Here is a 21,906-nt window from a genome sequence, read left to right on the forward strand (position 1 = left end):
TTTTTGACTGTATTTTTCTTTTCTTTTGTTGTCTCTTCCCACCTAAATCTTCTGTCACTTTTCACAGTTTCAGGTTTTTTGGTCGTAACTGTTTCCTTTCATCACGAATGTCCAAGCCCTTTACACATCCAATCCCTTATTAAGATGGCCTTCCAATTCTGAATTCAGCAGTCCCAATTTTAATTGTTCCACTATTGGTGGCTTCTCCTTCAACTGCCTGACCCCTAAGTTCTGGAATCCCCTCTCTAAACCTTTCCACCCCACTACTTTGCCTTTCTCCTTTAAGATGCTCCTTTAAAACCTACCTCTTCAACCAAGCCTTTTGTTACCTGCCCTGATATTTTATGCACTTTATGACATTTAATTCTATAATTTCCCAGTGAAGTATCTAGGGATGTTTCATACTAAATTGCTATATATAATTACAAGTTACTGTTGTTGTTGGATTGGCTATTATTTGGAAGATCAGAGACAATGTGGGGATAAAAAATAGCCACTAGAATTGGCAGGTTGTGACCAGTAGTGCCTTCCATGGAACTATACTGGGGCTTCAATCTTCCATTGTATTTACTAAAGACTCTGTAGTAATAGAATTGTAGATCCAATTTGCAAGTGACATTAAATTGGGAGATATAATACGTTTTGTAGATGGATTACAAAGGGACTTAAATTAGTTAGATGGACAAAACTATGCCAGTTGTAGTTTAATGTAGAAAAGTTTGTGTTCATCCACTTTGGATCTATTCTTCTTCATCGCATCTCTTTTCCAAAAGGTGAGAAACTAGGAAATGCAGAAGAACAAAGAGTTTGGGAGTTCAAATACACAAATCATATAAAGTTAGTGGACAAGTACAAAAAAGGTCAAACATGCTAATGGGTGTTAGGCCTTTATCTCAAGGTGCTGGGTTACAAAAGAGAAGTTGTGTTTCAGTTTTGTAGAGTCTTGGTATTATCCCCACTTAGAATAATGCAGTTAATTTAGTGTGCTGTACCTCAAAAGAACATATCAGCCTTTGCAGGTGCACAGCACAAAGTCACCAGAACAATGCTGGGACTTAATTGAATCCTTTTTCAAGACAGAATTGTATGAAGTTCAGTTATGTTGCCTTGAAAAGTGAGCTGAGTGTTTAAAACGTTTAATAAATTCCAAAAGGTAAATTCAGAGAAACTATGTCCGCTGGTGCAGAAATCATGCAAAAGGAAACATAATCATTAAATTAGACACATGCTCAATGGAAATTAATATTAAGCAGAAGACTACATTAAAAAAAACCATTCAACTGATACACATCTAATAAAATAAGCTGAGGAAGGTGCATTCTTCCCATCTCTCCTCTGCTGTCCAGCTGCAGAATGTTATTGAAGTATTCAGGGATAGGATATTTACAGAACACCTATTTCTTCCATTAGGAGATTCCAAAACAAGAGATCACAATCTGTGCCAATAGAGCAGGTTCTACAACTCAAACAATACCTTTGCAACCACAACACCCCCATCCTGGGGCCATCCCATCACCAAGAGGATAACCTGCTCTTCACTTACACTCACGCCATTCCTTACTCAGTACCACCTGAGGCAACCCACAAGCAAAGGGAGCTCTTAATCCACAAATGTTTGCATACTCTTGCTTAATACACTTGTAATGCACCACATCAACTCTGTGTAGCAGCATGTGCAGGATTGAGAGCACACTGAGAATTTGTAAATTAGTCTCATTTACATTTTACAGAAATTACAGTATGCTTTCAGCAGAGGGAGACATTATACAGAGTAGAAGAATGAGTAGTGGTTGTAAGCTTACATTGAAAGTCATTTTTCTAATTCAAGGACTAACTGCTGAAGTCTCCTGTATATTGGCAAGCAATAAATATAGTGCAGCTCAAAAATATAAACGGCTTTAATTTTACCACAATTATTGGTCTCAAACATACCCTTAGTTTTTAACTGTGTTAAAACTTGACCTATGCACTTTTCCACCTTTCAAAATACATTCCCTACTCACATGACTTTACCAGGATGTTTGTCTTTTTGCACAGGGTTTGGGTTCATAGTATATTTTGGGAGCTGAGATGGAGTGTGGGTGCAGAAGGTGTGCCTCAATTCTTGAAGATAGTAACTCTGGTAATTATCCTTTTAAGCATAACACAGCAGAGTAAGGATCACATGGCTTATGTGATCAATCAGGACTCAGGGAACGATTTTACCATTTTCATTCTAAGTGCTGAATCTGGGCGCAATTCAGATCTGTTCTCAGGTGCCCCCATATGCACTTAGCCTGAAAAAAAAATTGGAAATCTGAATGGCGCTGTGGGCAATTATCACGCCTGAAATGCTGCTGGTCTGATTGGGGCTCTGAACTGCGCATGCGCAGCGAGTAAAAAAAATTGAAAATCACGCCCCGTCACATTGCTCCTGGGCACAGAAAGCGGATAAAGCGGCCCAGGTGCGAAAAGCGGGAGCGATAACTGTCCTCCTTATCCACCCACCACCCGCTACCCAGACCAATCACGGCCCCCTGCTCCACTTCCCCCTCCTGTTGATTGTTCGCAGATTGGCAGCAGTTCCCCCTCCCCACCACCACAGAATGATCTGGCCTTCGTCTGCCCCCACCCCTCCCCCCTACAAGACAACAATCTGGCCTTCCTCTGCTCCCCAACCCGCACCCCTCCCCACCAGACAACAATCTGGCATCTCTCTGCCCTCCTTCCCTCCCACCAACCAGACAACGATCTGGCCTCCCTCCCCCACCACTCCCCCCGCACACCCCTCCTTGGTGAAGCCGGGCATGAGGCCATTAACCCGATCCACGCCTATATCCATGCAGATGCCCACTTTACCAAGGCCCAGAAATGGCCAGATCCGCATCACGCCCAAAACGGGCACAACAGCAATTTAAATGAATTTGCATGCATTTGAATTGAATTAATGGGCTACACGCCCAACTTTGCCAGCATTTCCCCATTTACCACGCATTTGTGCATCCAAATACAGCGTGAAACAGACATACTCAGCAAAGGCCTGTTTCTGGCACTCCAGCTTCTGAAAAGTTAAGTTCAGAGCTTCCAATGGCTCTCTAACTCAGCAATGTGTGTGTGTGTGTGTCGGGGGGGAGTGGAGAGCCGGATCATTCTCTGGTGGCGGGGGGAGATGAAGCGAGGCCCAATCATTTTCTGGTGGAGGTGTGGAAGTGGATCAGATGTATCTCTGGTGGTGGGGAGGGAGGCCAGATTGCACACTGATTGGGGAAGGGCGGGGGGGGGGGGAGCCAGATCATTGTCTGGTGAGGCGGGGGGGTAGGAGGACAGAGGGAGGGCAGATTGTTGACTGGTGAGGGGGAGGGCAGAGGGAGGCCAGATTGTTCTCTAGTTGGTGGGGGCGTGGAGGAGGGAGGCCCGATCATTCTCTGGTGGGGAGGAGAGACATGGGGAGGACAGGGGGACCACTGCCACTCTGCAGACCATCGGTGGTGGTGGTGGTGGTGGTGGTGGTGGGGGGGGGGGGGGGTGCGGGGGGGGTCGTGATCAGGCTGGGTAACAGAGGGGTGGGTGGATAAGGGGTACAGTTATGTTGTGCAGGTGGGGCGATATGTGTGGGGGCCATCACTCCCACTTTTCGCTCCTGGCCCACTTTATCTGCTTTTTGTGGCCTGGGAGCGATTTTCAAGCATCTTTTCTCACTGCGCATTCACAGTTGAAACCTCCGATCATTTCAGGTGCGATAAGCCCACCCACAGCGCAATTCAGACCTGCATTTTTTTTTCAGACTAAGTGCATATGGGGGCCTCTGAGAACAATTTTCCAAGTCGGATCTGAATTGCACCCAGATTTAGCACTTAGAATGAAAATGGTAAAATTGGGCCCTCAGTGTCGAATTATCCCATGACGAGGAAGGCTCTTAGCTGAGACATTTTGGGAACTAGTTAAAGCCATGAGACTGCTGTATAATTCTTATTAATAAGTACCTTTTATGTTCATGAATGAAGTTTGTGAATGTGCACCTTTACAGTAAACCAACACCCAGCAGATAATCATGTGATATGTAACCACATGACTTTGCCCATCGTTTGGAAATGTTATTTCATTTAGCTTAAAAGCTTCAAGATGCTTTAAAAATGTAGTAGCATGGCCCTTTAAGGGGGAATGTTTCCCCGAGGATCACGTGATCAGGCCCGATCCTGTGGATTATTATGATGGGAAACTGAACCAATCAGCAGGAGGTCGCATACCACGGATTGAGGAAGGTCAAGGAGTTGAGTAGAACAGTCGCAGTGTAATTTAGTCTGAGTTTGTTGCCTTTTTATTCTTTACTGTTAGCAATAAAGCCTTTGTTGATTCAAGCTACATTGAGTCAACCTTGACCTATCGCGAAAAAGAGAAACATTCCTATCATAAACATGCTGTCAAACAAATATTGAATTGATCAGTGAGTTAATTTTCTTTTAACATTAAAATACTTAAAAGGCAGAAAAATATAATAAATGTGTTAATTCACTTACCCACAAAACCTCACCCTGAATTCCACATCAATCCCAAATGTGGGATTGCCTCTTTGGTTTGGGGTTCAAGTTGTTTCTTTGATTAAATTGTGTGAAAATGGAAAAGATCTACTGCGAAAGCTGTTGATATATTCATGTAAATAAGAATCAACAGATGATGTGGTTTATTGTATTCACTTTATCTCATTGAATCCTAGGAACACAAGAGTAGGCCATTCAGTCCCTCACGCCTGTTCTGTCATTCAGTGAGATCATTGCTGATCTGTGACCTAACTTGGCACACCTGCCTTGCCTTTGCCCCAAATTCCTTAATAAAAATTTATCAAACAAGACCAAAATGAATAAACCAAAAGTAAAATACAACAGATGTTGGAAATTGAAAATAAAAATAGAAATTGCTAGAAGCGTGTATGGCAGAATTTGTGAAGTGACAACAAGATAATTCCAGTAATTCATCTTTCACCAAAATAATAAGTTATTTGAAAATTATTTACTACTATTTGATACTATCGCCATTTGCCCTCAGGAAATATTGTCATGCGAAATAAGACTATACAATTGTTTTTTAAAAAATGAACACCACTATATTCTGTTGACAATCTTTAATGTTTCAGTAACAGTCACTTTTAAAAGTTTTGAAAAACTGCAGTGAAGGAATGTAACGTAATCTAATCAATTTATAATCAGATACCTAGGCTGGAATGAATGCAAACAAACCAACAGTTCCCATACATTTTTCACATACCATTATTGTAGGACATCAGTAAAAAACTTAATAAGCTAGATATTAGGAATTCATTAAATTCATTAAAATCAATAAAACAATGTTAATTAACTGAAAGAGGCTCTTGTGAAATGCTGTTCTCTATGCATACGATAAGTTGCGATAAGTTTTCAATGTTTATTTTAATTATTTAAAAATAAACATTTTAGGATAAATTTGCATGACTGTCTACAAGATTGGAGCTCACAATCTTAAAGGGATGTTTATATTATTCTGTGCCAACTACATGTACTGCAAAATTAAACTTTCAGGACAGTTTTTAATGGGTGCTGTGTAACAGTAGGAAATGAAACAAGCAGGAAGACTTAACTAGACGGGAGCCAAAGACTGAGTCTCCCACCATCAGAACAAATTTCTCACATTCAATCAGTGGGCATGTCAGTAACAGAGTGGGCATCATGCTACCCAATAGAGGGAATGTACTTGCTACATATTCGTATATTTGCATACCATCAATATTCATTAAATGGGAACTTCACCAAATTAAGTTCAACCTTCAAGGACAAGCCAGCATTGTGTGGGAAACTCATGTTCCTGTTTCACAACAGTGTGCACCAAACAGGGTTGTTCAATCTTTGGATCTGAGCTGAGGTTTTGACTTTGTCTATCTCAGCAGCTTAGGGAGAAGGAACAGAAGATGCACTATCCAGCTGGGGCAGGGAAAAGGGAGTAGAGGGAGAGATAGTTTGGTAGCAATCTCAAATGGCAGTGCTAAGAAAATGGGGAGCTATACCGCACATTGGCAGGTCAACAGTTGGAGAAGGAATGTCAAGCTTGAAGCAGAACAGGTCCAGCTAGACAGATTATCAAGGGTTTTCCACAGCAGAATAAGAATGATGGACGTGGGGGATAACAGCAGGAAGGTCAAGGGTGAGAGGTCGAGAGGGAGGGAGAGGAAGTTGAGGGTGAGAAATGGAAGCTCAAGGGTCATTGATTTTGGGTTGAGGATGATGATTGGAAGCTCCAAGGTGAAGTTGGGAGGCTCAAGGATGACAGAAGTATGGAAGCGGATGAATTTCAGCTGCAGGATCACAGTTACTTGTCCATCAATATAGTTCCTAAGAAAGTCTGAGCTTGCAGGACACCAGGTTATTATAGGAAGAATGCTGTGGAATGGGAGGAGTTCTGGGTTTGGCACATGGAATGGTCAAGTGCAGCTGCTCTGGGAATGAAAACCATGCAAACAGAGGTGCTCATATATTTGCTGGCCTTCCTCATACAGTTAGCTTAGTGAATTCTCAATGGGTTTCACATACCCAATATTTTTGCAACCTTGCAACGTGGAGGAGAGGATTTGTCAGAAGAGGGCCATAGTCACGCAACAACATAGGCCACAAGGCCGTTAGTTGGCACCAGCTGGTAGGGACGTCTGGAGCAAGGCAGCCAAGGCCTTCATCACCACTGAAGAGCATTAGCATATCATCACATGGTCAAAATGTGCACCAAATACCTTCAGTTGTGCAAAAGGCAATGCTAGAGATGGTTTTACCATGAGATGGTCACTGAATTGTGTGCGGTTCTGCAATAAAATCTGTAGCCTCATGAATTTGGAGGCTTCATGCTAGCTGCCTTCAAGGTGACTACGGTCCTCTATCTCTACATCATTCCAAGGATCCATGGGGGACATGTGTGGCATCCCCATGCAGCAAAACTGGTCAACAAATTAATCAGATTCCCAATAAATGCGGATATCCAGGCCATTACAGCAGTTGGCTTCAGGGCCATCATGTGGTTTGCACAGCCACAGGATGTAATCGACTGCACAGATGACCACTGGAGCTCTCCTGGGCACAAACAGCTGCATTTGGAAATCGAGAGGAATTTCAGTTCCTTAATGTTCAAGTTGTCTGTGATCACTGGAAAATAATTGTGCCAGTCTGTGCTCATTTTCCAGGACTCTCATGCCTCGTACATTTTACAGAACTCCCAGTTGTCCAGTTATTTGAGGTCCCTGCCCAAGTGCATTGTTAGGTCCTGGGTGACAAGGGCTATCTCCTAAGGAAGTGGCTCACGGCGTCATCCATGTGGCCCTCTGAAGAAGTGTTACAATGCACCACACTGATCGACCAGTGCAATGTTAGAGCAGATTATTGCACTGCTAAAAATGCACTTCTGCTGACTGCCTTGATCACTCCAGCAGGGCATTGCAATATGCGCCACGGAGGATATGTAGGATTATCACGATGCAAAGGGGAGAGGAGTTGCCATGTAACAACGTGGAAGAGCTGCTAATCACCTCAAATGACAATGACAGGGAGGGATATAAGGGAGAGGGCAGTGAAGTAGGGAAAAGGTGAATGCATTTTGTATCTGAAGGGAAAGGGTTAATGGATTTTGTATCTAGAATATGTCACAAACATAACCCCTCCTCATGGCTGATCTCCTTTAGCTTATACTGCTCCTGGCATTAATATAAGTTATTTGTTCATGTATTACATGCTTTAACTCTCATTTTTATAAAGACAGATAGTTTAATGTGGCTGTTATTTAGTAGACTTTGCAATTCTTACCGATTTGTGTTAGTTAAACATCGTTACACAGATGGTAGTTTACAATACTGGCTTTTGACAGCTGCTGATAGCAGATCACGATACAGGCTTTTAAGAGTAAGAGTCCTGCTGGGACAGCCACAATTGCACAAGTAACTTCAAAGACAGGGATGCCGGTACTGCTGCAGAAGAGTTTTGAATCGTGACCGGATTAAGCCTGTGTTATGACTGCAGCTGCCAGCTGGACTGTGAATTGTGATTAAATCTGGGGCTGTATCACGACCAAGGAAGGAAGACCCGGAGTTCTGGCCGGAATGGGAAACTTGGAATCGTGATTGACAACTAAGACTCATGATGTATAAATGCCCACTTGTGTTTGTGTTCTTTGAGAAGTTTGGTAGTCCCTGCTTCTCCCAAAATTCTGGAATACACCCCAGAGTTTTAAAATAAAAACCATGGTATTTTGACTCACTAACAGTTTCAGAGGTATTATTTTACCTGTATCAGCAGAATGTTGCAGGACCTCTCCAAGATGCCAGGGCCATGGTGAGACATCAAAGCTGTTAGAGACAACCTTCTCTTCAATCATTTTGCCCACAAATGAGGCATCCCCCAGAAGATCAATACCTTTCCTGAGAACCTTTGCCTTTTCTGATTATGCGCCCACCTCTGCCAACCTTCATCTTACTACCCAGTTAGAAGGCCCAGGGCAAACACAGAAGTAAAGAAAATAGCAGGAGGAGGCCATTTAGCCCTTCGAGTCTGCTCTGCCATTCACTATGATTATGGCTGATCATCCAACTCAATAGCCTGATCTGCCTTTCCCCAATATCCTTTGATTCCCTTCATCTCGAACACTATATTTAACTGCTTCTTAAAAACATACTTGGTGGGATTTTACGGCCTCACTTGTCCTGAAACTGTAAAATCCCGCCCAAGGTCAATGGACCTTTCCATGGTCCTCCCCTCACCTGCTCCAATTCCTGTGGCCGACCAGATGGTTAAATTCTGGCTGCAATATTTTGGCTTCAATTGCTTTCTGTGGTAGTGAATTCCACAAGCTGACCATTCCCTGGGTGCAGAAATGTCTCCTCATCTCTGTCCTAAACAGTCTATCCTGTATCCTCAGACTGTGATCCCTTGTTCTGGATACCCAACTATCAGGAACATCCTTCCTGCATTTACCATGTTGAGTACTGTTAGAATTTTATAGATATCTATAAAATCCCCCCTCATTCTTCTGAACTCCAGCAAATACAATCTTAACTGATTCAATTTCTCCTCAAACATTCCCCAACCCCACTTTACATACTACTCTCACCACTGACTCACCTTTGCTGGTCCCATGCCTCCATTCTGAGGCAAATCACAAGTGCAAAGCTCTATATTGCTCCTGGATTGCTATTAGCAGTGCAAAGAAGATTTATCTTTCATTCAGGGAGACACCCAAACCAGCCAGAAGGGAATGGAAACCCTGGATGGAACAGTGGGAGTTGATGAATTTAAGAAGAGATTTTAAACGTGACAGTCCCATTGCTAACTGCCATTTTCCTTATTCCTCCCTTGCGCCACAGCGTTCAAGGAAAGCTGTTGCACGTCACCGTGTGATGGAAAAGCGATATTATCACTTGACAGTTAATCCAGAAACTCAGCTAGTGCTCTAGGAACCCGGGTTCAAATCCCGCCATGGCAGATCGTGGAATTTGAATTCAATTAAAAAAAATCTAGAATTAAGAGTCTACTGATGACCATGGAACTATCGTCGATTGTTGGAAAACCCATCTGGTTCATTCATGTTCTTTAGGGAAGGAAATCCACTGTCCTTATCTGGTCTGACCTACATGCGACTCCAGAGCCACAGCAATGTGGTTGAATCTCAACTGCCCTCCAAGGGCAACTAAGGATGAACAATAAATGTTGGCCAGTCAGCAAAGTCCCATGTCCCACAAATAAATTAAAACCCTTTAAACCCATTTTTAGGACATCCAAATTCAAAGGACATATTGCACTGTCAGCTTCAAGTTTAGCAGTCACTGCTGAATGAGGGACATCTTGCTTTTATAGACAACGATACGGTGGTCTTTATTGGATAGCAAACGTGTGTGACATGATTTGTATTCTCAGGGCGATAATAATGCCATTAAATGTCATGGGGCAATGATTAAATTTTCTCTTGCTGGAGATGGCCATTGTCTGGCACTTGTGTCATATAAATATTTCTTGCCACTTGTTAGTTCAAGATAGAATATCGTCCAAGTCTTGCTGCATTTGAACATGGACTGCTTCAGTATCTGAGGAGTCACAACGGTACTGAACATTGTTTACTGTTGACTGCACATCGTTCTGAATTTATGAGGCAAGAAAAGACAATGATGAAAAAACTGAAAACAGGGCAGCACGGTAGCACAGTGGTTAGCACTGCTGACTCACAGCACCAGGGACCCTGGTTGAATTCCAGCCTTGAGTGACTGCGTGGAGTTTGCACATTCTCCCCATGTCTGCATGGGTTTCCTCAGCAGGCTCCAATTTTCTCACAGTCCAAAGAGGTGTCAGTTAGGTTGATTGGTAGTATTAAATTGCCCGTTAATGTCAGGGGGATGGGCAGGATAAATATTTGGGGTTACAGGGATAGGGCCTGGGTGGGAATGTTGTTAGTGCAGGTTTGATGAGCCAAATGGCTCCTTCCACACTATATTCTGTACGAATGATGTAGGGATGCTAGCGTTGGTCTGGGGTGGTCACAGTAAGAAGTCTCGCAACACCAGGTTAAAGTCCAACAGGTTTATTTGGAATCGTGAGCTTTCAGAGCGCTGCTCCTTCATCACACGGGTGGATGAAGCACCTGATGAAGGAACAGCGCTCCGAAAGCTCTGTTGGACTTGAACCTGGTGTTGTGAGGATTCTTATTGTGATAAGAATGGACTAGGACACTACCCTGAGGAACTTCTGTAGTGATGTTCTGGGATACAATGGATATTCATGGACGCACAACAAGAACCATCACCTGATGGTGTTCAGCCCCATGTGCCTGCTTCTGATTTAACCTCTAAATTTGAATTGGGAAAGCAAACATTCGGCTCCTACCTAAAATAATACCATTGTCGGCTCCATAAAATCACCCTCTCTCCACAGGCCATTTTAAACCTTCTGAGAATTTCCAGAATTTTTTCATTTAACCTCAACTCACAGCAGCAGCCAACCTCTGAGCAACATCCACCTGGCCGGGGGTGGGGCGGGGCCAGAAGAGTGACGGAGCCGGGATGGGGCGGGGTCAGGAGTGACGGTGCCGGGATGGGGCGGGGTCAGGAGTGACGGGGCAGGGCCAGGAGAAGGACGGAGCGGGGAAAGGGTCACGCCGAGTCTCAGTTCCGATTGGATGGTGGCAAGTGGCGTCATTGGCGTGTGACAACCTTCTGATTGGAGCGAGGCGGTCACGTGAGGACGGGGTCAGCGGTCAGCAGTCAGCAGTCGCACTGTGGGGGCCGCCATGTTCAGGATGGAGGCGCTGGGGCCGAAGATGGACCCGGAGGAGTTGCGGAAAAAGATGCGGGCGGATGTGCTGCGCTCCGTCCGCAACTTCATAATTTACGTGGCCATCCTGCGGGCCAGTGAGTGTCGGGAGGAAGAAGGGGGGGGGAATGATTGGGAATTAGGAATCTGAGGTCATGGCTTCGTGGTCACCCGGAAGCAGAGCCGTTGTCCCGGTCCCGGGTCCCTGTCCTGCAGTGTACAAGCTACGAGGGTTGGGTCCGAGCAGCGATGCCTCATCTTTCCCCCACCAACCTGGGGAGTGGGCATCGCACATGGGCAGCCAGTGAAGCAAATCAATCCCTGGGAGAGACTGCAGGTGTCGATAGTAGTCATGATGTGGGTATGCCGGCGTTGGACTGGCGTAAACACAGTAAAAAGTCTGACAACACCAGGTTTTAGTCCAACCTATTTATTTGATAATAGACTCACAAGCTTTCGGGGTTAGCCCCTTCGTCAGGTGAATGGAGAGTTCTGGCCTCAGACAGAGCATATAAAGCACAGACAGTTTAGAGATTACTGATTAGAATGCGAATCCTTACACCTAACCTGCTGTTCAAGACCTGAAGTGGCTGATAATGTGAGTGGAAGGAGCATTGAGCACAGGTTAAAGAGATGTGTATTGTCTCCAGACAGTACAGTAAGTGAGGTTTTGCAAACCCAGGCAAGTCACGGGGGTTACAGATAGTGCGACATGAACCCAAGATCCCTGTTGAGACCGTCCTCATATGTGCGGAACTTGGCTATCAGTCTCTGTTCAGCGACTCTGCGCTGTCGTGTGTCGTGAAGGCCGCCTTGGAGAATGCTTACCCGAAGGTCAGAGGCTGAATGCCCGTGACCACTGAAGTGTTCACCAACAGGAAGGGAACACTTGGCGAACACTTCAGTGGTCACGGGCATTCAGCCTCTGACCTTCGGGTAAGCATTCTCCAAGGCGGCCTTCACGACACACGACAGCGCAGAGTCGCTGAACAGAGACTGATAGCCAAGTTCCGCACTCATGAGGACGGTCTCAACAGGGATCTTGGGTTCATGTCGCACTATCTGTAACCCCCGTGACTTGCCTGGGTTTGCAAAACCTCACTCACTATACTGTCTGGAGACAATACACATCTCTTTAAACTGTGATCAGTGCTCCTTCCACTCACATTATCAGCCACTTCAGGTCTTGAACAGCAGGTTAGGTGTAAGGATTCGCATTCTAATCAGTAGTCTCTAAACTGTCTGTGCTTTATATGGTCTGTCTGAGGCCAGAACTCTCCATTCACCTGACGAAGGGGCTAACCCCGAAAGCTTGTGAGTATATTATCAAATAAATAGGTTGGACTAAAACCTGGTGTTGTCAGACTTTTTACTGAGACTGCAGGGGCAGGCCACTCAGCCCCTCAAGCCTACTTTCCTGTTCAATAAGATAATGATTGGTTATGTTTCTAATTCTACATTCCCACCTACCCCTAATAATACCTACCTCTATCTTAAAAATATTCAATAACCCCACTGTGTTCTAAGAGAGTTCCCAAGTCACACATCCCTCTGAGAAAAAATTTTGATTTCTGTCTTAAAAAGGTGACCCCTAATTTTAAAACAGTGCTGCTTAGTTTTGGGTCACTCACAAGAGGAAACATCCTTTCCATTCCACTTTATTAAGACCATATAGAATCTTAACGTTAACGTGCATGTTCAGTTGGCAGTTAGGAAGGCAAATGCAATGTTCTCATTCATATTGAGAGAGCTACAGTGCAAGAGCAGGGATATACTTCTGGGGCTGTATAAGGCTCTGGGCAGATCCCATTTGAAGTATTGTGAGCAGTTTTGGGCTCCATATATAAGGAAGGATATACTGGCCTTGGATGGGGTCCAGAGGAGGTTCAAAAGAATGATTCCGGGAATGAAGAGCTTGTCGTATGAGGAACAGTTGAGGACTCTGGGTCTGTACTCGGAGTTTAGAAGGATGAGGGGGGATCTTATTGAAATTTACAAGAAACTGTGGGGCCTGAATAGAGTGGATGTGGACAGGAGTTGCCACTAGTAGGAAAAACTAGAACTAGAGGGCACAACCTCGGGCTAAAGGGATGATCCTTTAAAACACAGATGAGGAATTTCTTCAGCCAGAGAATGGTGAATCTTTGCTGCAGAAGGCTGTGGAGGCCAGATTATTGAGTGTCTTTAAGACAGAGGTTTTTGATGAATAAAGGAGTCAAGGGTTATGGAGAAAAAAACAGGAGAATGGGGATGACAAAAAAATCAGCCATGATTGAATGGTGGAGCAGACTTGATGGGCTGAGTGGCCTAATTCTCTCTTTGTCTTATATTTCACAAATCACCCCTCATTCTTTTAACCTCCAATGGAAACGAGCCCAGCATGTTCAACATACCCTCATAAACAACCTACTCATTCCTGATATCAATCTATAGACCTATGTTTGGCACAGTGGTTAGCACTGTTGCCCCTCAGCACTAGGGACCCAGGTTCGATTCCTGGCTTGGGTCATTCTTGTGTGCAGAGTCTGCATGTTCTCCCCTTGTCTGCACAGGTTTCCTCTCACAATCTGGAAGACATGCTAATTAGGTGCAATGACCATGCTAAGTTTTCTCTCAAGTATATTTGAACAGAGGTCGGTGTGTGTGGTGTGTAGGGGATTTTCACAGTAACTTCATTGCAGTGGTGATATTATGCTACTTGTGACACTAATAAATAAACTTTAAACTCCACTGAACTGTCCCCAATGCATTTATCTCCTTTCTTAAATAAAGAGGCCAACACTGCACCCAATAGTTGAGATTCCAGTTTTGACCTTGCGTGTGTGGAGTTTGCATGTTCCCCTCATGTCTGTGTGATTTTCCTCCCAGTGTTCTGGTTTCCTCCCATAGTCCAAAGATGTGCAGGTTAGGTGGATTAGCTATGGTAAATACTTAGGGATTATGGGGATAGGGAAGAGGGGAGGGCCTGGGTGGGATGCTCTTTTGGTGAATCATAGAATCCCTACAGTGCAGAAGGAGACCATTTAGTCCATCAAGTCTGCACCAACCACAATCCCACCCATGCCCTATTCCTGTAACCCTACGTATTTACCCTGCTAATTCCCCTGTTACGTGGGTCAATTTAGCATAGCCAATCAGCCTAACCTGCAATTTTTGGAGTGTGGGAGGTAACTGGAGCACCTGGAGGAAATCCATCCAGACACGGGAGAATGTGCAACCTCCAGACAGACAGTGACCCGAGCCTAGAATTGAACCCAGGTCCCTGGTGCTGTGAAGCAGCAGTGCTAACCACTGTGCTGCCCCAGAGACTTGACTGATTGACATCAACAAAGTCCTGTATAGCTGAAGTATAACTTTTTTTATGTTCAATTCCTTTTGTAATAAAGGATAGTATTCCATTAGCTGCCTTAATTGCCTACATCTCTCTGCACCTCTGAATTCTGCAGTTGTTCTCCATTTAAGTAATACTTGGTTTCGTTTATTCTTCCTGCCAAAGTGAACAAATTCAAATTTTCCCGCAACCACCAGATTTTTGCCCATTTACTCAACCTATTTATATCCAACCTCTTTAAGAACCCTTCACAACATATTTTCCTACCTGTCTTTGTGCCATTTACAAATTTACTACATGCCCCTCGTCTGTGTCATAAGTATATAATTTGCGAAAAGAGGTCCCAGTACAGACTCCTGTGGATCTCCACTCGTTATATATTGCCCATCAAAAAAAACACCCTTTTTTCTGCCAGCCAGTCAGTCATCTATTCATGCTGATATGTTAACCCTGACACAATGAGCTTTTATTTTCCACAATAACCTTGGATGGACAAGCCTCGGGTGACTGTGTGGAGTTCCGTACAACAGATGTAGAGAGAGACTGTTCCAAGCTTGAGAGACGAGGAGAGATGAGCTGTACCCGGATATAGAGAGTGGAGGAGAGGTCGGCTGTAACAGTTTAGGGGCACAGAAAGATGAGACTGAGACAGAAAGAGGGAGATGAGCAACGCTTCACTGGGAGGGACTATTGGAACAGAAAGAGGAGGGTGAGCGATGCTGTACTGGGAGATGGAAAGAGGCTATACTGGGAAAAAGAGAGGGGGTGTGAGAGATGCTGTAGAGGGACAGAGAGAGTTGATGAGAGGCACTACTGAGAGAGAAGGAAAGAGAGGCTGCACCAGTATAGAGAGACAGGGATGGGGTGGAAAGCCTGTATCAGGATAGAAAAACAAGGGGAGAGGGAGAGTGTACCAGGATAGAGAGGCCTGCAGTGAGGTGGGGGATAGGGGTGACCTCTGCTGGGGTAGGGAGAGAGAGAGTTGGCGAGAGGTGCTGTACCAGGATATAGAGAGAGAGCATATACTGGGGAAAGAGGCACTGCACTCTGGTAGATTGTGGGTTGAGGAGTTGGGAGTGCAGTGAGACGGATTGGTGGAGGGCAGCTGGGGACATAATCAGAGGTCATGTATTGCTGTATTGGGAAGAATTGGAGCATCTTCTAGAATAGATTCCATGTGTATACTGGGGTATGGGGGAAACATCTTGAGCTAAAGCTGGGATTGGAGAGATTCGGCACTGCAATACCTTTGGTGTGAGGAGGAGTGTTGTAGATTTACTAACATTTTGGGATTTCTGATCTTTTTCCTGTGATCCTGAAAGCGCAATGTTTCTAGTTGAGCCTCCTAATCAGAAGTGCTAGGAAATGTTATCTTCCCTCCACTACCCCATACAGTTCAGAAATTGAATGTAGCATATATCAGTCCCTCAGCCACAGAAGTGTCACAATCCTATTGAAAACTGTGAGACCAGATGTAATATATACAAATGTCTCAACATTTTCTCTTGTATTATTTTGCTTGGTATCGATCATTACATCTTCTAACAGAGATTCAATTGATTTACCTTAGCACTGAGCAAATCCCTACTGGCTTTTTGATGTTTTTACGGCTTTTTTATTTTCCCGTACAAGTATTGAGGTAAGACGGTCCAAATGCAAGTGTTTTTAATAAATAAAGGCTATTGGAGCTTACATGTCTGTTAATGTATCTAAACTCAACCAGCCTACTTTCATATCGTAATTCTCTCCAATACATATTAATGATGCCCTTTACAAATTGCTTTAATTTGTAAATTATATTAAATGATGCATTTGTTTTCCAGCTCCATTTATCCTAATGAAACTGGATAGTATTTGAACTTCGCTGCCCGCAGAGATCAGCATGGTGCAGGACAATCATCAAGCCGTACTTGATCCTCGTTGGTACAGAATGATAAAATGAATGTGGACAACTGAGAATCATAGTGCTGTGAAGAAATGGATCATTTAAACTCAGCTAAAGGACAAACTATCAACCCTCAACATATTAGAAACTCTTCTTCCTATGGAATTGGATTAATTGCTGCTTACGCTTATCTCACATTGACCATTCCCCATGTTATTTCATACAAGGACTCTTTGTTTTGTGATTGTTTTACACCACAGATTCTCTGCATGCACTAATGTGTCAGTGTGCAAAACAAAACCTGTGTTTATAACACTTTTTGTCTGCCCTGAGTGTGAACCTGATCCACAGTCCATCTGATTTTGAGATCAGCTGAATTCCCTCCTTTCTGGGGAATCGTGTAGGACTTGCAGTATTTGATAACTGTGCCTCAGTGACACAAAACTATTTTGAACCTGTAAGGAGTACATGACTGCAAAAGATATGAGATACTTGTTATACCTCCAGGCTTGAGGGGTGCAGTGTAAGAACTGGCATGAAAGCATTGATACTTTCCCTGCTGTGAGTTTAGTTGATGTTTTTTTCACTAGATTTGCTTTAATAATTGGATTTGCACAAAAAATCAATTTTCATATTGGATTATCTATTAAAACAGTTGATAATTTTTCATTTGGTCTGATTAAAGATTACAAAATCTCATGTTAGTTGCACTGATGTAATAACTCTGATTTCAAAGATTTTTCTTAAGCCATTTGTTACATTCTCCTTTACATTTTCATTACTTTTTTTTAATCTATCAAATTGTAGTGTAACTTGCTGCTACGTTTTGACCTTCCGAATATCTGTAAAAGCTTTAAATTGTGCTGTACATCAGTGGTTTTTGTTGATTACTTTTATTGAACTGAGAGTGATAGTTGGATTATGTTCTTTTAAGCAATAAAGTGGATTGTTGGTCCTTCATAGAACCATTAGTAACAATCAGCTGGCCTATTCAAATTGAAAATGGGGTGAGTGATTACTTAGTTCATTCTGCCATTAACTACCTCGTGACTTGCGTGCATACATGGAAGGAGGACAGGAGGAGTAGGCTATTTAGCCTCTTCAGCCTATTCCACCACTGTCCTTACTGGTCTGGCCCAAGTGACTCCAGACCCACAACAATGTGGTTAACTCATAACGGCCTTCTGAAATGGCTTAGCAAGCCACTCAGTTCAAGGGCGATTAGGGGGTGGGCAACAAATCCTGTCTTTGCCAATAATGCCCACATCCCATGAAAGATTTCTTTTAAATTATGGCAAGTCTATGCTGCAGTCCTTCCTAGGCTAACATATTCCCCCCCCCCCCCCCCCCCCCCCCCAAGGTATATCCAGAACTGCTGTCAGTACTCCAGGGCATTATGTAACTTAAGCATGACTTCTACATCTTGTATCCTATTGCTCAAGATATAAAGGCCACCTCACTAAGCAAGTAAGGCAGACTGAACGGGGAGTGAGGCCGACCGACGGACTGACTGAGGGAAGTCAACTGACCAAGTGAGTCAGTGAAAGAGGCCATAAGAGTGAGTAACCTATAAGGTACAAAAAGGTCATTTTTGTACCTTATCGGAACATTGGGGTATGTGATTTTCTATCCCCTCATCTAAGTTGTTAATAAATATGGTGAATAGTTCAAGCCCCAATACACATTCTTAGGCAGAATGTAACCAGTGGTGATCCAATCAGATTACCAGCCTCTAATCCTTATTCCAAGTCTCCTACTCAGCCAGTTCCATAACCAGGTCAATACTATCTTCAATTCTAGGAGGCTCGCCTTTAGCCAGCATTCTCTTATGAGGGACTTTACGAAATCCTTTTAAAAATTCATGTAAATAATATCTAAAATATGTCCACAATTTTAGTCACCTTTTCAAAAAAATCAATCAGATTCATCCCACACCATCATGGTTGGCACTTCATGCCCTCTGAAATGACCAGCAAGCCAATGCAGTTGTTAAGAAGACCCACCACCACCTTTCAAGAAACCAAGAAAAGATGATTTTTTTTAAGTTTTATTTATTTGTGTCACAAGAAGGCTTACATTAACACTGCATTGAAGTTACTGTGAAAATCCCCTGGCTGCAACACTCCAGCACCTGTTCAGGTACACTCGGAGAACTTAGCATGGCTGATGCGCCTAACCAGTATGTCTTTCGGACTGTGGGAAGAAACCAGAGGACTCAGAGGAAACCCATGGGAAGAACCTGCAAACAACACAGACAGTGACTTGAGCCAGGAATCGAACCTGGGTCTCTGGTGCTATGAGGCAGCAGTGCTAACCACTGCCACCATGCTGCTAAAGGTACTAGTGAAGCCCACAGGAAGGAGTGAATAAAAAGTATTAAATATACCAATAAATTTAGGCATCCAAAAAGTGCAGTGTTCAGGTAATAAGATTTCATCAAGCTTTCATAAGAACATAAGAAATAGGAGCAGGAGTAGGCCATCTAGCCCTTCGAGCCTGCCCCGCCATTCAATAAGATCATGGCTGATCTGTCATGGCTCAGTTCCACTTTCCCGCCCTCTCCCCATAACCCTTAATCCCCTCTCTTATCAAAAACCCATCAACCCGCGTCTTAAAAATATTTAGCAAGGTAGCCTCCGCCACTTCAACGGGCAGAGAATTCCAGAGATTCACCACCCTTTGAGTGAAGAAGTTCCTCTTCAACTCCGTTCTAAACCGCCCCCCCTTTATCTTGAGGCTGTGCCCCCTAGTCCTATTATCCTTTCTGAGCGGGAAGAGCCTCTCCACCTCTATCCTATCCATCCCATTCATCATCTTATACGTCTCAATGAGATCTCCCCTCATTCTTCTAAACTCTAACGAGTACAAGCCTAGTTTATTCAGCCTCTCCTCATAGCTCAACCCCCTCAACTCCGGCATCAGCCTAGTAAACCTCCTCTGCACTCCCTCCAAGGCCAAAATATCCTTGCGTAAGTACGGTGCCCAAAACTGCACACAGTACTCCAGCTGCAGCCTCACCAATGCCCTATACAGCCGCAGCAAGACCTCCCTACTTTTATATTCAACCCCCCTCGCTATGAAGGCCAGCATCCCATTTGCCTTTTTTTAGATGGTTTTGTAATTTCCAACAATAACTTACGTAGCACCTTTAATGAAACACCTCAAGATGCTTCTTAGGAGCAGTGTGAAATATGATATTGAGCCATGTAAGATCAGGTCAGATGACCAACAGCTTGCTCCGAGGTGGGATTTAAGGACTTTTAAAGGAGAAAAGAGAGGTAGAGATCTGACCATGCAGAAGTGTTTTTATTCATTGGTGGGATGTGGGAGTCATTGGTAAAGACAGTATCCAAATCTGATTCTTAATTAACCTTGCAAAGGTGGTGGTGAGCTGCCTTCTTGAACAACTGTAGTCTTTGTTTAAGTCCATCCGTGGTGTTCATGGTATGTTCACTTGTGAGAAGTTATAAGAACATAAGAACATAAGAAATAGGAGCAGGAGTAGGCCATCTGGCCCTTCGAGCCTGCCCCGCCATTCAATAAGATCATGGCTGATCTGTCGTGGCTCAGTTCCACTTTCCCGCCCTCTCCCCATAACCCTTAATCCCCTCTCTTATCAAAAACCCATCAACCCGCTTCTTAAAAATATTTAGCGAGGCAGCCTCCACCACTTCAACGGGCAGAGAATTCCAGAGATTCACCACCCTTTGAGTGAAGAAGTTCCTCCTCAACTCCGTTCTGAACCGCCCCCCCTCTATCTTGAGGCTGTGCCCCCTAGTCCTACTGTCTTTTTTGAGCGGGAAGAGTCTTTCCACCTCTATCCTATCCATCCCATTCATCATCTTATACGTCTCAATGAGATCTCCCCTCATTCTTCTAAACTCTAACGAGTACAAGCCTAGTTTATTCAGCCTCTCCTCATAGCTCAACCCCCTCAACTCCGGTATCAGCCTAGTAAACCTCCTCTGCACTCCCTCCAAGGCCAAAATATCCTTGCGCAGGTGCGGCGCCCAAAACTGCACACAGTACTCCAGCTGCGGCCTCACCAATGCCCTATACAGCTGCAGCAAGACCTCCCTACTTTTATATTCAATCCCCCTCGCTATGAAGGCCAGTTATGGAAGACCTCTTAGATAATGGAACATTTGCTTAACCTGTCGGCATATGTGAACTTTCTTTTGTGGTCCCAACAAACATCAATTCGAAATTTGTGAAACAGCTACCCAGACTTTTCTGTCCCCCACGAGGTTCAGTGCCAAAGAATTGGTTTGACATTTATTTGGCCAATGTCTCATTGTAGCAAGATCTGGTGTCAAACAGAAACCCCAGTCGGTACTTAACAGTTATGTTGTAGGACTTCCTGTAATTTCCCCAACTTTGTAAAGCAGAATAAATATTTACCAAATTATTCTTTAAACCAATGGTTCTCAAAGAGGTTGTGAAGGTCTCGAGGTGATCTGTGAACTTTTAACTCGAAGTATGGGTATTCACCAATGCAGTTTTGAAGCACTTGATGCCATTCCCAGCAACATGCAAAATCATATTTTCAACACTTGGGGCTGAAAATGAAAAGGAACTGGTTGAATGTGGGCCCAACATGAGATGGAAGCTGTTCAGCTTGGAATTAGATGGGCAGCATAGAATTGATATGAGACGGAAGCTCTTCAGCTTGGGACCAGGTAGGCAGCATGGAATCGATATGTGGTCTGCTGGATCTCTTGTCACACCTAAGTGGTTCTTGGATGAACAGATTTGAGAATCACTGCTTTAAATTATAAATCACCAATTGAGTTTATTAACTGCAAATAGGTCATTTAAAGGTAAATCAGCCTCAGCAGTGGGAGCCATTTAAGGATAAGATAGTGAGGGTTCAGAACATCAACCAACAAAGAAAAGGAAAGGGTTCATAAATCTAAAGCACTCTGTAGGATAAGGCAAAAAATAAGAAAATTACATTAGATATTAAGAGCTTGAAGGACTATAGAAAGTAAGTGAAATTTAAAAGAAAATTAGGAAAGTACAAAGAGGACATGAAAGAATATTGGCAAATAAAATCAGACATAGCCTAAAATATTTCTAAAGAGCAGAGGATAATCAAGGAAAGTGAGGGCAACTAGAGACCAAAAAAAGTAACACATTTGGAGGTGGAAGATTGTGGCACGTTTCTTCAAGATTACTTTGCAATTGTTTTCATGAAAGTGATGAAGGTGCAGACATTGAAATTGAGAAGCAGTATGAAACATTGGATGGGATAATCAGTGCTAGAGGAAATCTTAAGGGTTTAATATTTGTGAAGGCAGATAAATTACCAAGCCTAGATGAAATGCATTCCAGGCTGCTCAGGGAGGCAAATAGTGGAGGCTCTACCATTTTCCAATCCTCTTTAGCTATGGGCTTTGGTGCTGGAAGAT

General features: G+C 43.7%; 1 protein-coding gene across 1 annotated transcript; it reads left to right on the forward strand.

Annotated features, from left to right (window-relative positions):
- The first annotated feature begins 11,211 nt into the window (after positions 1-11,211).
- tomm5 (translocase of outer mitochondrial membrane 5 homolog (yeast)) lies at positions 11,212-17,476 on the forward strand. Its single transcript, XM_080188624.1, has 2 exons — positions 11,212-11,377; positions 16,434-17,476. The coding sequence occupies exons 1-2, from the start codon at positions 11,257-11,259 to the stop codon at positions 16,466-16,468; spliced, it is 156 nt and encodes a 51-aa protein (XP_080044750.1). The 5' UTR covers positions 11,212-11,256; the 3' UTR covers positions 16,469-17,476.
- The last annotated feature ends 4,430 nt before the right edge of the window (positions 17,477-21,906 follow it).

Source organism: Carcharhinus amblyrhynchos, chromosome 5, assembly GCF_965287045.1.
Source record: "Carcharhinus amblyrhynchos chromosome 5, sCarAmb.v2.hapA, whole genome shotgun sequence".
Taxonomy (NCBI): Eukaryota; Metazoa; Chordata; class Chondrichthyes; order Carcharhiniformes; family Carcharhinidae; genus Carcharhinus; species Carcharhinus amblyrhynchos.

Excerpts from the sequence above, each read along its gene's own strand:
- tomm5 (XM_080188624.1), top strand. The coding sequence starts at position 11,257 with ATGTTCAGGATGGAGGCGCTGGGGCCGAAGATGGACCCGGAGGAGTTG. Across the intron at positions 11,378-16,433 it reads CGTGGCCATCCTGCGGGCCA|CTCCATTTATCCTAATGAAA; the intron begins GTGAGTGTCGGG and ends TTTGTTTTCCAG.